The sequence below is a fragment of the Pseudorca crassidens genome, chromosome 8, assembly GCF_039906515.1.
Source record: "Pseudorca crassidens isolate mPseCra1 chromosome 8, mPseCra1.hap1, whole genome shotgun sequence".
Classification (NCBI taxonomy): domain Eukaryota; kingdom Metazoa; phylum Chordata; class Mammalia; order Artiodactyla; family Delphinidae; genus Pseudorca; species Pseudorca crassidens.
The window spans coordinates 31,272,166-31,293,682 of record NC_090303.1 but is presented as its reverse complement, the minus strand read 5'-3'; the positions used below and the strand labels follow the sequence as shown (position 1 = coordinate 31,293,682).

Sequence of the window (21,517 nt, the reverse complement as noted above, 5' to 3'; positions counted from 1 at the left end):
AGTAATTTCAGTTGCTTTGCAATCCTCAAGACTACAAAACAAAACAAGCAGGGCTAAAGAAAATAAATTCTTCATGCTTTACTGCACTGGTAGAAAGCTAAAGCAAATAACCAAATTTAAATTAGAACTTTAAGAATAAGACAAGCATAATTAATTTAAACATCAGAATATAGGTTTTGTTTGTTTTTTTTGGTCCGTTTGTTTGTTTTTTGCTGTGCTGTGCAGTTTGTGGGATTTTAGTTCCCTGACCAGGGATTGAACCCACACCCTGGGCAGTGAGAGCACGGAGTCCTCACCACTGGACCGCCATGGAATTCCCAGAAATACAGTGTTAATAATGCCAATAAGTGGCCCAGTGATTCTCAAATGGGATCATAGAGTATATATGAAAATCTGTAGGGTGTTTTTATTTGTCATACTGACTGGAAAGCACGGTGGGCATTTTGTGGGTGAGGTCAGGGGACCCTAAACATCCCGCAGTGTGCAGGAGGACATCCCTGCCAAGAAAGAACTGTCCCACTTAAAATGCCAATAATCCCCTGATTGAGAATAACACCAAGTGATTGATAAACTCTTGGCAATGGCCTTTCCATAGGCAAATAACATTATGTAGGGGAAAAAAAGTGAGGTAAAAGTGAAAAATAATATGGTTCTGAGAATTTTATCCTCATTCCTTTTCTGTCCCTCTCTAATGGAAAGGTAGAAAGATCAACTTGGCTTAGATCTTAGGAAATAAATTTCCTCTCCCTATAACAATCACTGGGTTCTCATCTCATTAAGCACAAAAAAAAGGTCACAGGCTAAGGAAAAGAGAGGGGTAAACAAAACAGTTCCCGTAGGACACTGGTTCTTTACTCTCTGAAGAAAATGTTTTTCAACCTCACCAAAACCCATGTCTTCTACATTTGACTTCAAATCCATTCTTCATTTGTGTGTCTTCTGGTGAATTACTACAAATGATGTGCCATCCTAGGGACTCTCTTTCTTTGCTTAGTTGACTGTATTTTAGGTAGTTTTCTATTAACCATTAATTCTTTATAACACCTAGAAAGTAAGATGATTTAAAATGGTTTATAATGGCTGGGCAGTGGGTTATCATTCTTTCCTGTCACACATTCATCCTTTGTGCAAATATTAATCAAGCTAATAAACAAAAAATGCCTTAGATCTCCTTTAATTTCTCAACTTGGATAAATTTCTGTCAACATTCTAGAAGACTGAAAGGTGTCAGAGCCATTAACGAAATCATATAGTTCAAATAGCATGGAGTCTGGAGGTTACTTACAGACATGGGTGATCTGGACTGGAATCTGCAGGGCTGTCATGGGGCTTGGAGAGATGGCTGTATTGTCTTCCAAGCGGGCAACTCTGATCTGAACATGCTGTACGCTGGAACTGGAATTACTGTTTGGAACTCCAGATCCTGATTTATTCTCCAAAAGCGTTGGGTTGTTTTTTTGATTCTCATGTAACTGTTTAAGACCTTTTATCAAGACTGAAGGGAGATGGGTAGACAAAAAGAACATTGATTCTCCGACAGACCACCATCTAAGCAGCAAGGGAGGTGGGGGGTAAGGAGGGAAAGTATTTGGAATAAATAATTGTATACTGGATATGTGATCTTACCAAAATAACAATAAAAATATTTTAAAACTACAACCTGTCTGGAAATTTTTGGAAACATCCGTCAAAAGAGATTTAAAAAATTCATAACGTGATACTGTTTTTGCCATCAAAGATGAATTAAAAGCCATTGTAAGGAACATGGAAATAAGACATTTTCTATGTCCTAGGACTTCTTGATAAAATTCTTATTATTTAGGGAGAATATTGGTAATGCTAATTAACTTATTTTCATTCAGCAATGAATAGTCTACTACTCTCCCTCCCCCAACCCTGGGCACTTTTTAGCCACTGCAAGAACATAATCAGTTGGCTGTGAGTCTAACTTACAACTCCAGAGTAGCAGCTGAGCTTTTCCAAACAGTATGCAACCGCCTTGAGTTCTTGTACAGGAAAGCCAACTCCTCTACTAATCATGATAAACTACATCAATCCTCTCAGGTAATGCTGCAATCTGGCTGGGTTCATGTTACATTAGTATTCATTCACTCTCCTGGTTATACCAGAATTTATAATTTTTAAAGTGTAAAATAAATTTATAACTGGGTATTTAAAGAAAAAAATCACATTTTCATCAAGCCAAATTCCTCAGCATTTAATTTTCCTTTGCAAAAATGAAAGTTGGAGCACTAGACCAATGGGAGGGAATCTGATTACCTAAATCATACAGACTACAATTTAGTTCCGTGTCTAAGAACAAAGCAGACAGTGAAGTGGAAAGTATGCTATATCTCACTTAAGCAAACCTAAGATCTCTAGATTTACATAACAAATGAAATTAGAAATCTGCAAGCTTTTGTTCTACAAAATAAATCACCACAGAATTTCTCTAACCCAGTTATTTGAAATTATTCAATTCGTAAAAGTTGATTTAAATGTAAGTTCTTACATCTTTGTATACAGTGAAAATACACATTTAAAATTTACTTCCTCTTCATAGTTTATGTGAAAGGATAAGAATGTGTGTAGATGTGTATAGTTTTTTTTTTTTTGCGGTACGCGGGCCTCTCACTGTTGTGGCCTCTCCCGTTGCGGAGCACGGGCTCCAGACGCTCAGGCTCAGCGGCCATGGCTCACGGGCCCAGCCGCTCTGCGGCATGTGGGATCCTCCCGGACCGGGGCACGAACCCGTGTCCCCTGCATTGTCAGGCGGACTCTCAACCACTGCGCCACCAGGGAAGCCCGATGTGTATAGTTTATCTTTGGTGCTCTGAGAATTAAAAATCATATCAACTCTTCTCAGGGGAAGACAGTTACCCAAAGAAATAGGGCAGAGGTTGAAGTAAAAGCCTACTATGATTCATATCTCTTCAGCTGAGGCAAAGAACTTCTAACCTCTAATTCCTTGAGGACTAAATACGGTAAGACAAAGGAAGGACTTAAGAAGCAAATAATACATTACCAGGGAATGAAACATCCTTATGGTTTGCAATTTGCCTTTTGATGGTCCACCATTTACTTCGAAGCCATTGTGGTGAACGGACACTGCTCCATCCCTCTGCTAACAGATCCCAGTTTATGTCATTTTCATCAGCTACATCAAGCTCTGCTATCCTGCAAGTTACAAAATAAGCATCTGTTAGATGTTTGTTTCTCCATAAGAACCCTCCTCTAACTACAGATGATGGCACTGGCAATAAAGGGAATGGCAGGTTGTGTCACTGAGATGCTACTGTTCAGGTACATAGGAAAGGATGGACTGCAGGAGTGCAGACCTGCTTCCACAGCTAAGAGCTATGAAACATCACAGTAGCAGCCTTGTTAATGGTACCACCAATGGGCCATACCATAAATGGTCAGAACCAGATGAAGCACCATGAAGGAAAGGGCATAGCTAAAGGTTAGAATAAGATAAGGACAGGTTTAGTTGTATAGTGTTCTACAATGTTTTATAGTGTGTTATAATGTTATTTCCTAGATCTGAGCTTTTCCATTTGTAAAATAAACAAAATTACTTAGAAAGGAACTATTTATAAAGATGACTAGCTAGAAAAAACTATATTAAAAACAAAACTCAAAACAAAGTGATAAAAAGATAAAAACAATACTCAGGCAGCAACCCAAAAAACCACAATCAATACAAAATAGTACAACTAAATTTGGGGTTTTAATGTCTATTTGTTTTCTACTTTTAACTGTCACGATCTTGATTTTCAGTAGGGTGTAGCCACAAAAGCAACTTCTACTACTTAAGTGTCTCAGCTATTTTTTTGCTGGTATTTTTGCTCATTTGAGTTTCTGAGTCTTAATGGTTAAACCAACTAATGTAAAAAATAAACTTGGGATTATCTTAAAGCTATTTTGGGATATGTATGAAATGGAAGTGTCTAATTTGGTCCAGTTTGAAGGTGTGGGGTAACTGTAGACTGGGCAATCTTAGCATAGTAGCCAAAGATTGAAGGGCATGGAGACTGATAGCCCTCTTACCCTCAACATGGTCCCTCTTGGCTAGGACTGAGGCACATTGGTGGGACAGTGGAAAAGCTGCACTGCCGCTGCCTGTGCCATACCTGTTCTGTGGATATAGAGAGGACTTCAGTCTCCACGCCTTCAATCTGGTACTTTACACGAGCACTAAATCCACTAAAAAAGGAACAAACACAAAACAAAACAAAAAAGAGCTCAATATGAAATATTTAGGATTTTAAACAGTGGCTCTCTATGGAAAGGATGCTTTTCAGACATTAGGCATCTATGGAAACCAAAAGAGGAAAGCCAATCTAGATAGCCACAGCAATTAAGCAGCTTTTGTTATTAAAAGATTTAGGACACAAACCTGAGGATGAGATTGATTTCATCTTCCTTGGTCCACTCAGTACCTCCACTCTGTTTCCAGTTCAGGTAGTTGAGCCATTTAGAACGACACTGCTTTTCTGAGCGAGTACCCACCCGCTCTGCCACAGCTGCCCAAGACACACCCTGTGTGACTATGTCACCTGGCTCAGTGCTCGTCAATTCATGAACCACCTCTGCAAGTCTCTTTTCTTCTTCTTCTGTCCACTTCCCTGAAAGAAGGAAATCATCCAGACTACCACTGCTACCTTCTCCTTATTTTGCAAATCAGATTCAGCCCTGTATTTCAAGAGACTGATGGGAAGTATGCAGTAGTATTAGAATTACTTCTGAATGAAACATGGAAATCCTGCATATATCTGCTAAGACAGTTAGTAACCCAGTAAAGTTCTTAGTACTACAAAAGAAAATATAGAATCCTAACAGAAAGCACGGACTGACTCTTTAAGGAAAGAAAAACTACTCAAAACATAGCTAGAAAAAATTATATTTTCTCAAGTTATATTAAGTCCTAACTGGGAAGTGTTCCATTGATGGCTTGATGGACACAAACATTCATACTTTTTTCTTAGTCCCACCTAAGATTCCTTGCTCCGCAGAAGTGAAGTAATAAGCTCAATAGAGACCATTATTTACAGGAATGAAAGAGGAGGGACAAGTAGAGTAACATCTATGGCTTCCCACCCATTTCGGTAAAAATAAAAACTAGGTTTATACCATCTCCTTTCCCAACTCCAAGCTACTGTGATAAAATATAAGTCTGAGACTGGTAATCACATATATTTCTATTTCAGTTTTTTTGAACCCATGAACCCACTAATAATATCACATGTTCCTATTAGTCTTTTTCTTAGAAAAGCTTAAGCAGAAAAGCGGGAAAAAAAAAGAAAACCTCTTAAAAATGTCTTCCACTCTGTTTCCATTTTGTTACTAGTAGCTGAAAACTTCTGGAAAATTTCAAAAAGGCTATGTGCTTGCCTTTCAGGCATTCATTCAACAAATATATACTGAATATCTATGTGCTAGGCACAGTTCTGGGTATCATGGATTCAAGACAAAGTCCTGCTCTCCTATTTTAGCATGGCAAAAAAGGAAGGGGAAACTCAGACTGCCATCTCATGGCGTGGTCCAAAGAGAAAACTCCTGATCCAAAACGATACATAGCAACAAGGCAGTTAACAGGCAGAGCATTCCCTCAGGCTGGCAATCAGGGAATGGCACAGTGTTTTTCCATTATGCTCACAAAAGGGGTTCTATCCTCGGTGTCTTACATGAACTTCTGGGGTCCCATCGTAGGTCTAAAGCTCCCATTCCTGCTTCATTCATTAAGCTGTCATTCACTACAGAATTAGAGTTGGTGGAATTTATGTTTTCAGTGCCTTATAGGTAATAGTGCTGGCGGAGTGGTTAAGGAGGAAACATTCCTGACTCCACTTCAGCAGGGTAGTGGGTGAGGATGAAAATTATATTCCCTGGAAGCTCAAGCCTAGCTTGAGAACTATTTTTCTAATTAAAAGACTGAGCATAGATTATGGATCCTTCAGAAAAAATTAGAGCTGAAAAGGGAACTGTGAAATCATCTATTCTAACTTCTTCATTTTATAGAGGAAACTGAGGCTCAGAAAGGTAAGTGAGAGTTGGTGGCGGAGCCTAAATACTCTTGTTGGTCATAAAGGTTAGGTTTAACAGTATCTATCATCAGTTAGTACATCTGTATACATTACGAATTGACTGGGCATCTGTGGTCTGGCCTGGGGACTGAAACACCAATCACGAGTTTTTTCTATGGAAAAATGTACTTTGAATTTGAAATAAGCAAAATACATACAAACCTCTGGAACACAGCTTCTTCCTAAGTTGGGACCTGCCTAGAACTAAAGTTTTTCATTAAATATGAGTTGATAAGCTGTTACCAACATAAGATCAATAGTTAGATGGGCTTAAATTAAAATTACTTCCTACATATATGCCTTAAAAGTACATATTAGACTTAAAAATAGTTACTTCTCCAACTGGAGCAGTTCTGAATTGCTACAAAATGGAAACATGCTAGACCTAAATAAAACCTTTGAAACTGAGGAGATGTGTCCCTGTGAAAAATATCACCTTACTACACAGAGCACAAAAATAAAGGATTAGTTGGGTCTATCTGAAGAAAAAGGACACTAGAAAATAAAACCTCAACTACAATGAATGGCAAATCTCTTTTCAGAACAGAAGAGAAAGCAGTATCTGAAGGGGTAGGAAGCTCAAATGGTGACAAAAAACACCAGTGGCACTCACAGTACCTGTGTTGCAAGTGTCCTTCATCAGTCGGCACCGATCTTTGACAGAAGAGGCACTCCTTCCTAGCGCCGCCCCTATTGTTGCCCAGTCATTGCCATGCTTTATCCGGAGCCTAAAACAAGAGTCTGCCAATCAGCATTTGGTTCAACTGTTTTCTCCCTTCTAATTTCATCATTTATTCTTCATTCTTCTTCTTCCCATTTGACTGGTTTGGAAGTTGTGGGCAGCAATACTTTGAGAGCCAAAGTTTGAAAGTGTGGCCTTTTTTTGGGGTCCACAGTTGTCTGTGGGTGAAAAAAAAACAGGCAGCAATTGCCTTTTTCCTGGGTCAGAGAAGAAATAAGTAACTTGGATATGTGTTCAAAAAAGACCAAATTTCCCCTCAGGTTATTGACACAATTTCCCAGGCAATCCCCAGAATTTTCCCTTTTGAGCACTCCTAACAAGCTCTTCTCAGACACCTGAAACAGTTTCACAAGTCCTTATTATCACAAACAGGATCAGCCTTCGGGTTTTTTTTTCATGATCCATATAATCCATTAACCCATACTTTATGGTCCCAAAATTACGTTTCCTGCAAAATAAGACTGTATAAGGTAGAGTCAGCCCAGATAGTCAGTGAAGCATTTGCCAACTCGCCATTCTAAAGTAAGCCATTAGCACAACCCTGGTTTTGATCCTGGTGTGTAAGTTCCCCAGACTTAGTCCTCAGGTCACCAAGAATGGCGATCTAATCTCTTTTGTAACCCCTATTAGTGGTCTAAGGACGCATTACATTTAGTTACTAACAACAAGAGAAGACAACTCATGGACATGGCTACTCTGTGCAGATATAGATTTGATAAGTTCTTTACATGGTCAACTATGCTTAACAGCAGGATTAAATTATACTAGTCTACCAAAAATGTCTTGACATTTTCAAAGTAAAACTTTAGAAAACACAAAATATTAAAAAAAATTAAAACACAACTATCAGAATTAATGATAAAAAGAAAGTTAAACTTACTCCTTGAGCTTTTCAATTTCTTCAGGTGTGTATCTAGAAATTTAAAGAAATTTTTAAAAGATCAATTAAACAAAGAATGCTAAAAAACTTAATAAAAATCAGAATTTCACTTAGGGAGCCAAATGTTAAGTCACTGAGCATATTGATAACATTTTTAAAGTAATCAATTTCAAAGTAGATTAATAAAAATCAAAATTAATGCCTCTATTTAAAAAAACCCCCAACAAATACTTTAAGCTATAATAAAAGTGAGCACTGTAACAATTTTCTCTAGGAAAATTCAGCATTTAAAACATATTTTCCCCTATGCTGCCTAACTCTTGCGCTATTTCAAGTTAGGTTCAGGTACTCTAATATCATAGCTATTCTGAAAGACTTATGGATGACATGGTAAACTGGAGCTAAAAAGAAAATCTATGGTCAATTCTCACAAGTCACTGAGGAGTTTTAAGTTCTCTTTATTTTCTCTACCCATGCACGGACAACTGACATATTCTTGCTCCATGTAAAGGCTTTTTTTTTAGTGGGTAAGTACTGAATATAGCCAATGCAATGTTCTTTTTAAAAGCAGTATCTAGAAAGCCACACTATTACTACCTAAAACTCCCAGAGAGAAATTTAAAATATGTCAACACCACCATATTATCATTTCATTGAAGATATGATGGCTTCCCACAGATATTACCGATATATAATATCGGTAATTATATCCAGAAATTTATATATCCAGAAATTTATTATATCCAGAAATTTATTTTCTACTCTGGTTTTATTTAAAAAAAAAACAAAAGAAGTCACTGACCTAGGAAATGTTATACTATAGAAATGAATAGGAAAAATGTTACCAATGAATTTAGAGTTCTTTTTACACTTCCTAAATCTTTAACCACTACTATACTTTTTATAATGTTACTTTACTACAAAGCAGACTTTGATGTATTAAGTCAGCTAAGTCTTAAACCTATATAAAGTAATTTAGATTCTAATTTCTAAAAGAGGCCGTATTGTAATGAGGTTTCACCGTATTTACAAAATGGACCTGGAGAATAAAAATATGAACATCACTCAACAGTAATTCATAACTATCTCCAATTAAGGCTTTGATCATAATTTTATTAAAAAAAGTTCCTTAAATATTTCCCCTAAATTACATGAAAACATGCAGCATTACAAGTTTTCATACTTTCCCACATGGTTTCTGTCATCATACATGCGAAGCACTCTTCTATAAACTGCAAACAAAGGCCGGTTCAGACCCCATGCTATAGTCCTGTAGAAATCTTTTCTTTCGTCTTTTGACATCTCAAAGATGATTTCTGTAGCATCTTTTATTCCGCGTGCCTAAATGGGTTACATTTCTTTGATTTAGGGATTTCTGATAAAATGCATATGGATATACTATGCTTTTTAAAAGTTATTTTTATGTTAAAATCATCAATGGCATTTAGAAAAATAACATATTGATAATTCATTAATAAGTCAAATATAAAGTTTAAAATACTGCAAGAGATAATACAATGATACTTAAGTATTCCAAAAATAAGTTGTATATAATTCAATAAAGTCCTGCCAACCCCTTTTTAAAATTACAAAAAATTAAATCTAAAGAAAGTAGAAAAGGAAGAAATCATAAGAACAAAATTAATATAATCAAATCAAGAGTAGAAAGGATAAGCAATGCTAAAAACTGGTTCTTTGAAAAGATCCATGAGACTAAATAAAAACAAAAAGATAAACTTACGGCAAAACTTAAAAAAAAAAAAAGGACAAAACAATACTAGAGATGAAAAATGGCACCTAAGGAGAGATGCTACAGAGATTAGTTGAACATTATGAAAATTTTATGGCAATAAATTTGAAAACTTATATAAATGTATGATTTCCTAGAAAAAGTCAACTTACCAACTGACTCAGGAAGAGAAAGAAAATCTAATAAACACAGACCATGAAGAAAATTTAATCAGTTATTAATAATTTTCCCACAATGAAAACACCAGGCCAAGATGACTTTACAGGTAAATCCTACCAAACAATTAAGAGAAACATAATTCTGATTTTAAACTATCCTAAAGATAAAAAGGGGGTGGGATTTCCCTGGTGACACAGTGGTTGGGAGTCCATCTGCCAAAGCAAGGACATGGGTTTGAGCCCTGGTCTGGGAAGATCTCACATGCCGCAGAGCAACTAAGCCCGTGTGCCACAACTACTGAGCCTGCGTTCTAGAGCCCGTGAGCCACAACTACTGAGCCCGCGTGCCACAACTACTGAAGCCTGCGCACCTAGAGCCCGTGCTCCGCAACAAGAGAAGCCACCGCAATGAGAAGCCTGAGCACCGCAACGAAGAGTAGCCCCCACTTGCCGCAACTAGATAAAGCCCACGCACAGCAACAAAGAACTAACGCAGCCAAAAATAAAAATAGATAAATAAATTTATTTTTTAAAAAAAGGATAAAAATCAGGGACAATTCCCCACTCATTTGGTTAGGCTAGCATAATCTCAATAGCAAAACCAGACAAGGGGAGTTTCAGAAAAGATCTTCTGGGCCAAGCTCATTCATTAAAATAGATCCCCCAAATCCTCAAAATATTTTAGCACACTGAACTCAGTAATGTATAAAAAGGTTAATAATCAATGCAAAAAGTAAGCTTACTCCAGGAATATGAGTTTGTATTAATTTCAGAAAAATTAGCAATTAATCACATAAGATTTATGGGAAAAAAAGTAAAATCTTAATAGGTATGGAAAGAGCAATCATAAAATCCAACATTCAAAAAGCATAAAGATTGTAATAATTATAAACAGAGTATAACCTTTAAATATTGTAAATCACTATGTACACCTGAAACTTATATAATATTGTATATCAACTATACCCCAATTTTAAAAAAGCATAAAGATTAGAAAAGAATCATTTACAGATGTTATATATGTAGAAACCCAAACATCTATAATCAAAAATTATTTAAGAGTACTTAGCAAGAATGCTGGTTACAAAATCAATGAAGTCATTTGTATTTCTAGACAAAGCTCATAAAAAATCTTTAAAAATTCCCACTAATAATAGCATCAAAATTAAAAAAGCATTAAGACTAAATCTTAGGCAAGTTATGCAATTCCTTTATGGAGCAAACATAAAACTATCAACTGACATTAAAGGGGAACTAATTAAAACGGAAAGCTATAAAATGTTCAAGAGGAAGTCAGAATATTACAAAGATGTTAATTCCCTTCAAATTGATTCAGATTCAATGTAGTCCCAATAAAAATTCCAACAGTTTTTCATTCTTTGCAGGTTGATTCTAAATTTATAATGGAAGAGCAAAGGGCCAAGAACAGCCAAGACATGAAGAGACCTGCCCCATCAGATATTGGGACTTCTGAAGACAGAGCTGTACTGGTGCAGGTATGAAACTGAACCTAAGAACAAATTAGAGAACCTAGAAACATACCTGTGGAAGTTTGAGTAGGACAAAATGGATATTGTAGACTGGGAAAAGACTGACATTCCCTAATGATGCTGGGACAATTATCATCCATATAAAACAAAACAAAACAAAAACAACCACAACCCAATAACACTGAAACCCTAACTCATACCCACAGGAAAAAAATCAGTGTGAAAGGCAAAACTATATATGTGAGAATATCTTTATGCCCTTGAGGCAGGGGAAGATTTCTTAAACAAGCTTGGAAAAACACAGAAGTAAAAAGATGATAATTTTGAAATTGGAATTAAGAATCTTCTTTCATCAAATGATACCTAGAGAGAAGGAAAAGACAGGCCACTAAATTGGGACAAGATATCTGTAACACAACCAAAAAACCATTAGTATCGAGCATACATTAAGAACGTCACAAAAAATAAAAGGATAAACCACCGCACAGAAAAAAACTGATAAAAGACACAAACAGGAATTTCAAAGAGGAAACACAAATGGCCAACAAGCATATAAAAATATGTAATCAGAGAAATAAAAATTAAATCCATAATAAAATACTATTTACACTCAAAAGATCTGTACAAATTAATAGCAAAAAACTAAAAAGAACCCAAATGACCATTAACTGTGGAACGTGTAACTTATGGTATATATATTTGCATGATGAAAGCTAAAAAAAAAAAAAATCAACAGGGGATGGGTCTCAAAATCACAATATTGAACAAAAGAAGCCAGTTACAGAATACCCAGAGAATGAATCAACTTACGTAAATTTCAAAACAGGTAAAATTACACTGATATGCATTTTAAACACTCTTCTGAATGTATTAAACTTCACAGTAAAAACTTTAAAATTTCAGAATCTTTTCTAAACTTGTTTTACGCAGTTTCAATTCTGCAAACAATTAAACCTAAATATTTACAAGTACCTACATGCAAGGCACTGTGTTGTGGGATGATATTATAGTGAGATGAAAAGATTTTTCTGCCCTTTTTTTTGTTGTTGCTTGTGACAATACCTTATCCTTTTACCCAAAATATGGAATATATGACACCTAATTAATTGGTTTAAAAATAGCTCCACAATGTTCCTGTAAGAGCACCACATAATGAAAATCACAGTCAAAAATCAAAATCAAACAAATTAGCTTTTCCCAAGATCAGTACATCTTTTTGGACATTTCCTATTTCTGACAATTCTATCATCATTCTCCCAAACATCCTCAATTTTTAAAAAACCCTTAATTATTCCCACTCCTCATTTTCCTTCTTCACCAATATTCAGTCACCAGGCTTCCTTAGAGACTACTTGCTTATCTGCCTTTCCCTACCAATTCTATTTCAATTACTGTAAAGTCCTTACTACTCTCACCTGGTCACCTGAAATGGGTATCTAAAAGTCTTAATCATAAAGCTGAAAGAGTCCTTGGAAATCATCTACTCCAATCTCCTACACAAGAAACCAGCTTCTTAATTCCCCAAATTCAGTGTTTTTACCAATTCGTTGCTGCCTTATCTAAACCTGTAGCATTTTTCCAATTTTAACTTAAGTGTCTGTGATCAGTGGACAACTTTTAATACACTTCTAGATACATTTCAATGGTCACTATATTTCTGTTTCTCTTAAAACAATTAGCTTGGTGGGAAGGATCTTTCTTCACTAATAAAGAATTAAAAGTTTTTTACTCTTTATAATTTATAAAGGGTAGTTTGGGAGGAGTGCAGCTTAAAATTAAGCTTAAGAACATGGACATTCTAGGCAGCAGTGTATTTAAAATAGTAAAAAATTGTACATAAACTAAGTATCAAACAATAGGAGAATAGTTAAATAAACTCTGTACACTTCCCATTCCCAAACAGTGGTAATGGTCTCCATTTCAAACATGCACTATTTGAACATAACTCCATTACTGGGATGGTCAGCAAGTCTCTGGCAAGATTTCCTTGAGAAGGGCACAGATCTACCCGACCAAACTCTCCCTAAACTGAGTTACCAGTTCTTCTCATTTCTTATAGGATAGAATTCTAATTCTTCGGTCTGGACTTCAAAGCCCAAGTTCTAGAAGCTAATTATCTTGGTTTGGGTTAAAGGGGTTAATTTAACATACTCTGGGTTTGAACTCTGAATCCTCGACGCTCATCATTTACTTATGCTGTTCCCTCCAGCCCTACTCTACCCCTAACTCCCACCCCCTTCTTTAAAACTCAGCTCAAATCCTGCTCTTCCAAATATTTTTCATAACTGTCCTAATCCTGAGAATAAACTCTTCCTTCTTTGCTCTCATGCAGAATTAACAACATGTTATCACTCACAGGGCACAGAGCCTTATATCATTCTTCACCTGTTTTCAGAATTTCCACATGGACTGTTGGAAGGCATTTGAAAGCCAACACTATTTGTTAAAGCCATTCACATTTCTAGTGCTTCAAAAATTCTGTTTTCATCAGACATTTAATGAAGAGGATGACTAAGGTAACAGGATATAAGCCTGAATATGAAAATGAACTAAATTTTTTTTTTAAAGGGGAATGATGTCATAAACTCATTCAAAGAAGATGTATATCTTAGACTTTACACAACATAAATTTAAACCTTAATTTATAGGCCGCTTGAAAAGATGGGGCTTTAAGATTCTGAGAGGCTATTAAAATTCTGCCTAAACTTCAGGGTATTAACTAAAGCAATTTTAAACTGAGAATTTCAAAATGTGCTTAAAAGTATAATCATACAACTGAGAATGATTAATCTACAACATATTAGCCAGTCATCCATTACATAATTACTGAAAAGCTCCTAAGTACTATATACAAAATGCTGCTTTGATATTTTTTGCAATTGGCGATGAAAAAATTAGTGAAACAAAAAAATATGCCATAAGATACCTTCAAATAGCGTTCAATATTGTTCATCAAAATATCAATTTCTTCCTTGGACCACATCCCCTGCTTCCATTTATGTCCTTTAAAAGAAAACAAGTAATGCTATAGAAAATATTATTCCTTGAGAGGAATAAAATGTAGCTAATTTAATGTCTCACTCATCTGAAATCTGAAAAATCCCCAGGTAAAGTTGCTTTTGTGACCTCTGGTTTTTAAGAAAGAATACATTTGACCCTACTAAACAGAGATAATGATAAGTAAAAGATTCATTAAAAATATTACTTCCTCTTAGTTACATCTCTTATCGTTTCAGCAGTATAGGACTTATAAGTACAAAAGCCAAATCACCCTCAAAACTTTCTGAAAAATTTCTCCAGTCAAAAATAAATTTTATGGGCAAAAAAACATGTATAAAAGATTCTAGGACAAGGTAAACATAATATATTGGATACCAAGTGAATAATTTATTCTTAATGAGTACTTACTGTACAGCGGTTGAAAACAATCAATTTACTTACTTTTTGTTTCCTTTCCTTACTTCAGAGTGGCATATACACAACCTCCACTTTGTTGTAGTAACTTCCTAGCAATCCTATGAGCACAGCAGCACTATGAACACCGTTACTTTAAACCTCTAAGCCACTTATCAGACCAAAGTTAGTAGCAGAACTTTGAAAAAAGGCTTGACTTCCTACTCCCATAAGCAATAACTGAATTGTCTTTTAAATGACACCACTGTGCATCTGTTTATAACCTACTTCATATCACAGAACTAATGATCAATGATTGAAAAATGAATATTGGTTTCATGGTCCCATTCAGAGCCAAATTTAATTCAATTAGAAAGGCTCAATTACTGTAACTACTCAACCATAATTATGAAGGCCCAACTCAGAATCCTTATGACTACAAGCTCTTCCTTATGTCCATTTTTTCCACTGGACACTAAAATTCACAGTATCTCTTACCTTTGTTAGTTAGAGAATCCTTATCTTCTTTAGTTGTAAACCATGCTTGGCTAACCGCTGAAACCTCCTCATTACCCAAGGGAGATATGTCATCTAGTTGCTCATTCTGTAGAATCTTGAAAAGGTAAAAGAGAAAAAAAAAGTAGCAGCCTGATTTAATACCCAACCTGATTCATCTTTGTTTGTAATGCGAAGCACTATAAAACTCTAATAATGTGAAATCCATTTGTTTTAGATATAATAAAATTATATTCAATTTATAAAGACAAATATTTTCTTGTTCTTTTAATAAGACAGTATGAAAACAAAATTATCTGCATTAACAAAATATGACCTTCATTTAAACAAGTAAGTCAGTACTAGCAGCTTGAATTTTAGAGAATATTGGCTAAGATTCCATTAAGCATTTAAATTAATACACGATACTCAAAGCCATTTGTATATTTATATATGTAAAACAAACTCATATAAAATAAAATGGAAATGCTGGGGTTGATGTCATGATTATTCATGTCCTCACAGGTAGTTTGCTACCTAAATATATAGTCATCTGTAATGTAATCTGTTGCTAAATCTAAAGGATTAACAGGCTAACTCAAAAGATGCTACTGCAAAATCATGATCTGCTTATTGTTTACTGACAACTTTGTTTTAGCCAACCTCTAGAGCTGATTCCTACCCTCCTTAATGTACCTTCTTTCAAAGAACTATATGGTATTACTTTCTATTATTATTGCAGTAAAACAGTCTGTATGAGAAATGTGTAGTTAAAAAATAAGCTTTATTGAGATACAATTCACACATCATAAAATTCACCCTTTAAAGTATACAATTCAGTGGCTTTCAGTATATTTATGAAGCTATCACCAGGTACATTTTCTTTTGTTGTTTTTTTTTAATTTATGTATTTTATTTATTTATTTTTCACTGCGCTGGGTCTTCGTTGCTGTGCACGGGCTTCAGTAGTTGTGGTAGGCAGGCTCAGTAGTTGTGGCTCATGGGCTCTAGAGCCCAGGCTCAGTAGTTGTGGCACACGGGCTTAGTTGCTCCGCGGCATGTGGGATCTTCCCGGACCAGGGGTCGAACCCCTGTCCCCTGCATTGGCAGGTGGATTCTCAACCACTGCGCCACCAGGGAAGCTCACCAGGTACATTTTCAATTAAGGACATACCTAATCCAGCAAATTCTGCAGGAACAAAGCTGTTTTTAAGAGACTTGGCCTTGAGCTAAAGAGAGCTATAGGGTAAGTGAAGAAGATTTAGCAAAAGTGATACCATATCAGGTATGAACCTATTATAGGCAGACCAGGATAAGGGGAGAGTCACATGCCTAGTGACCACTCAACCCAGTTTTGTCTCTGGATTGGATCAACTACTAACCTATGTCACTTTCCGGAGGTAAGTCCTAACAAAGTTTGAACTGTTTTTTGAGTAGGCAGCAACTGGATCTCTACTTCCAAGAAGATATGAAACCCATCTCACTTCGAAAACAGAGAAACTGTCCATGAACAATCAAAGCACAATGCTGTCACCTACTTTATTTTTATATTTGGTGGTAATGAATATTTTGTATTTATAAAAATGTTGTTTTTTAAAACCATAGGCAAAAGCTAGAAATCACTGGAACAAACATGAAAAGCTTTATAACCCTGTATTTATGCATCATACATTTTAGATCTTTTTCTTTTAAAGATTAAGAGGACTTTATAAAGCTGAGAATTGCGACAGACTAGACAGATGATATCCAAGGCCTCTTATATTATGAAGGTCACAATTCTGTAAGATTTGACACAGGAGTTATTCATCAAGGGCAATACAGAGACCTATCAAAAGACCATGATACATATAATACCTACTTTTAAGAAATGTAATGTAGAAAATATCCTGAGATGATCTCTTATATTAATTAGTTCATTAAAAGAATAAAATCACCATTTTCCAAAGTGAGTCTAAATATACAGCAAAGCCCACTCTATGAATCTCACAAATAAACCTGTCATGCCAATTAATCGCTGTCTTTGGGCAAACACTTAATGCCTTATGGCTCAAATTTTTCTGAAGAAGACTTACAATTATTACTTAAACCATATAATGTTAAACAGGAAAAGCCGTGAAATGAAGTAAATAATTATTAACTTTTAGTAGTAATATTCAGCACTGTCAATAAAAGTGAGTATAGAAGGAGACTTAGGTACCTGAAAGGCTATCTATCTATACTTAGTAATAAGTATTTTAGTATAGTAAATAGTAATAAGTTTTATAGTATTTTACCCCCATTTTTCGCTATTTTATACATAAATCTTTTAAAGTTACTCAGGCTTTATTAGAATGCTGTTGCTTTCTAAATGAAGCCTTTTTGAGTTGGTTGTAGGGTTTCCTATCTGTAACATATACAGGCTTAGAAATCTAAAAATAAGTATTTCATTCACTAAGCACCTCTTGCAACCACAAAGTACTACATACATTGGGAATTTTTAAACTTTCTAATTGTTTTTCAAGCTCGTCCCACCAGTGGAATGAGGGAAGGGGCATTAGCTACTAAACTACGTGAAATAACTACACCTAGATTGACACAAAAGGGCACAGCAAAAAGCACACTATTTCTGAACTTCTAACTGTGCTGACTTTCACTCCCAACCGAATATTAATCTTATTAAAAAAATTTAGAAATTATTATTTCGTTTATTAAAATGGTAATAACAAACCAAGAGGTTAATATTAAATTGTAATTCATTAAGTCTTCGGAAATAATCCAAACAAAACCGTATAACTTGTCTAACTAGCACTGCTACTGCTCAATCTTATAACTAGGTTGTAAACCAAATCACACATATGTATATAGTTATTTTCAATGTGCTAAAAATGGAATGGAAGTGAGACTACATAGTCTATGAATCTGAAATGAATTTGACAAGACCCATTTTGAAGAAAGAATGTGCCCTATTATTTCTGAGGGTTTAGAAAAAAAATTCTGTCCAAATTCCCACTGAAACCCAAGAGTAGATTATGAGATCTCCAGCCTGGCTCAAAGCTGTTTGAAGCATTCTGGAGACTTGCTTCTCTGGAAATCCTGTCATCTGGAACCACTGTGAAGCTCCCCACTGCAAACCATTCACAGTACACCGACCTGAGAGGTCTTTAGTCCCTGATGTTACATATCAACTTGTAACTACTTTACTTCTTAACTGAAGGGTCATTGGGATGCTTCACATACGAAAAATAATGGTACAATGTCTACTGTCTACTTAAAAGTATTTTATTAAATGAAGAGATGAAGCAAAAGGACAAGCTAGTAAAAAGAAAGAACAATCAGCCAGAAATACACTTACAAGTAAAATATATTTAAGCTGTTGGTTACTGAAGACAGCAAGGAATTCTGATTATTTTTTTTTTTATGAGACAAATGCAGAAGTTCATGTAGGAAAAAGGGCTAATTATTATTTAACCTCTTAACATGCGGTAAAATGTATCTAGTCCTACAGGCACCAAAAGAAACTACCTTAACTACAAATGTTATAAATTGTATCGTTGCTTACAATTCTGAGACTCACATATGTGGGGACTGGAAATCTGAATGAATAAGTTCAACCTCTGTTCTGTGGTTGCTCCTTTGTCAGAAAGAATATATTCTCATCATTTTATCACCTAAGGTATGTGTAAAGGATAATCTTCTTGTATCCAGTAAAAAGACTTACTATACCTGGATCTGTGTCACAGTTCCCTCAGTAATCTCATCATCTGCCACCTCTGTGGTTGCAGTCATGGTCACCTCAAAGCTCTGATCATTTTCTGAAACTTCAAGAAAAAGAACAGTTCAACTCCAGAATAATAATGGCAGCTTCTAATTATTAAAAAATATACCCAAGGAACAAGTATGTGATCATCTAATTTCTTAACATATTCCTTGCCAATATATCTACACATATATATGTGTGTATGTATACATTCATATACACATATTTGCTTAACAAATATCTAATGTGCACCTAATACATGCTAGGCATTGTTCTCGGCAACAACAAACAAAAAACCAAAAATTCTGCCTTCACGGCACTTATAGCCTAGGGGGAAAGATACAAAATGAACACGATATTATGCTGGAGAAGTATTAAGGAGAAAAAATAAAGCATGAAAGGAAATGTGTTGGGAGTGGGGGAGAGTGTTTGAATTTTAGATAGGAGGCCAGGAAAAGTCACCAACACTTGGACTTTATCCATAAAGTCCATATATTATATATCATGCAGGTATATTGAGGAAAAACACTTCAGGCAGATGGAAAGCCAAGTGCAAAAAGGCTCTGAGGTGAGGGCCTGCCTAGATGGTTCATAGGAACAGCAAGGAGGACAGTGTAGCTGGCCAGAGCAGACCAATCAAGATACTGTGTGGGGACTCACAGACCACTGTAAAGACTTTGGCTTTAACTCTTTTCCAATGGGTTGACCATTGGAAGATTTAGAGTAGAGGAGTGGTATAAACTGAGTTTTATTTTAATAGGATCACTCTGGCTGCTAAGGGGAAAATAACCTGAAGGGCAGCACAGGCTGGAGGGAAATCAGTGAAGAAGCTAATTCAATAATCTAGGTAAGAGAGGTCAGTGGCTTGGACTAGAGTGAAGGCAAGTGAGGGTGATAAGAAGTAGTTCAAATTGTGCATACATGTTGATGGTAGAGCCAATAGGATGTGCGGATAAACCAAATATGAAAGTGAAAAGTCAACGATGGAACTAAAGTTTTTTATCTGAGCTACTGGAAGAATGTACCTGCCATTAATGAGATGGGGAAGACTGCAGAAGAAGCAAGTTTAAAAATGTAGGACGTTTCAGGAGCTCAGATTTAAACATATTCGTTTGAGATAGCCACTAAACCTCTAGAGTCAAGAGAAGTCTGGACTGGAATAAATCTGGGAGTCATTACCAGAGACAGGACTTAAAACCATGAATTCTAGGGAGTGAGTAAAAATGGAAAACAGAAGCAATCTAAGAACTGAGTCCTGGGGCACTCCACATTTAGAGGTTGCGGAGACGTGGACAAGTCAGCGTAAGAGACTAAGAAGGAATGGACAGAGAGAAATGTCTTCCCTGGAAGCCAAGTGATAAAATGTTTCAGGGAGAAGGGAGTGATAAAATTGTTGAAAACTGTCGGCAGATCAAGTAAGACAAAGACTAAAAAAATCACCATTGGATTTAGCAACAAGAAAGTCTCTGGAAAAAACTAAAAAGAAAAGAAGAAAAAGAAAGTGTCTGGAGACATGGGGAGAACAGTTCTGGTGTAGTGATAGAGGTGAAAGACTGACTGGAGTGGGCTTACGGAACAAGGGAAGAAGAAACGGAGGCAATTCTTCCAAGGAACTCTGATCTAAAGGGAAGCAGAGAAATTGGATGGGAGCCCAAAGTGGGCTAAAAGGACATTTTGAAGAAGAAATTATAGTATGTTTGTAAATGTTGATGGGAATAATCCAATAGAGAATGAAAAATTGATGATTCAGAGGAGAAAGGAAAGAATTGCTACAACTATGTCCTTGAGTAGACAAAAGGGGTGGGATCTAGTACACTGAAGGGTTGGCCTTAGCTGGGTGAAAAGACAGAATATATGGACATAGATACAAGTCAGTGTGTATCTATGGTAGTGGAAACTTACAGAAATTATTTTCTGGCCACTTAAATTTTCTAGGTAGGAAGCAAGGCTATCAGTTGAGAGTGAAAAAGGTAGAAGTAGTACTGGAGATTTCAGAATGTATTAAACAGTCATCTTAGAGTGGGAGAAAGAACACTAGATAAGTATGGTATGACTAGCAGGCAACATTAAGAGCCCATTTCAAATTAATGATCATAAATTTAAAGTGAGACTGGTCAGCTTACTTGTGCTGTTTTTCTCCAATCTCTTTCAGTTAGCTGTACCAGTATAGACATAAATAGGCAGACAAATTGAACCAGGGTTGTGGTTTCATCAAAGAATGATGAAGTGAGGGGAGGAAAAAAGGATCTGAGGGTAAATGCAAGACAATGATTATAATGATTAACCATGAAAAACTAGGTAAGGAGGAAACTAGGTAAGGAGGAAACAAGGATACAAGTGAAGGAATAATTTAAAAGTGGTAAGGTCAATGGGTCCCAGTGGGGCAAAGGATCGCAAAAGTATGAGAGGAAGTAATCTGGAAGATAGGAATTAGTGGTAGGAAAACAAAATCTGAAGTAATTACAAATAGACTCCAGTTAATATGCAATAGCAAAAGTGGTATGGGAATGACAAATGAGGCCTTGTGAAGAACAAAAGGAATCAGAGGCTTAGTAACTCCAACAATCCTCTACGAATAATCACTAAGAGTTTTAACAATGAATAGGTAATGGAATAAATGTGTGTAGATGATTGCAAAAAGAAGTGGTAAGTTATCTACACTGATTAACATGAGGGTTAAGAGAACTTTTAAGGCTCAGATAACTTTTTATCAGTTTTATAAAGCATGTAAAGAAAACCTGAATATTAAAGTTAAATCATTAAAACTAATATTCATCTCCATGAAGT

General features: G+C 35.7%; 1 protein-coding gene across 5 annotated transcripts in view; it reads right to left on the bottom strand.

Annotated features, from left to right (window-relative positions):
• Nucleotides 1-21,517, bottom strand: part of DMTF1 (cyclin D binding myb like transcription factor 1) — a 43,895-nt gene that overhangs the window by 7,508 nt on the left and 14,870 nt on the right. For all 5 annotated transcript variants that reach the window (XM_067746103.1, XM_067746106.1, XM_067746101.1 and 2 more), the window contains 9 exons: nt 18,697-18,791; nt 14,998-15,112; nt 14,033-14,109; nt 8,892-9,049; nt 7,709-7,741; nt 6,705-6,814; nt 4,400-4,628; nt 3,026-3,177; nt 1,286-1,495 (listed from right to left, as the gene is read on the bottom strand). In XM_067746103.1, the coding sequence (XP_067602204.1) occupies nt 1,286-1,495; nt 3,026-3,177; nt 4,400-4,628; nt 6,705-6,814; nt 7,709-7,741; nt 8,892-9,049; nt 14,033-14,109; nt 14,998-15,112; nt 18,697-18,791 (1,179 nt within the window). The remainder of the gene's footprint in view (nt 1-1,285; nt 1,496-3,025; nt 3,178-4,399; nt 4,629-6,704; nt 6,815-7,708; nt 7,742-8,891; nt 9,050-14,032; nt 14,110-14,997; nt 15,113-18,696; nt 18,792-21,517) is intronic.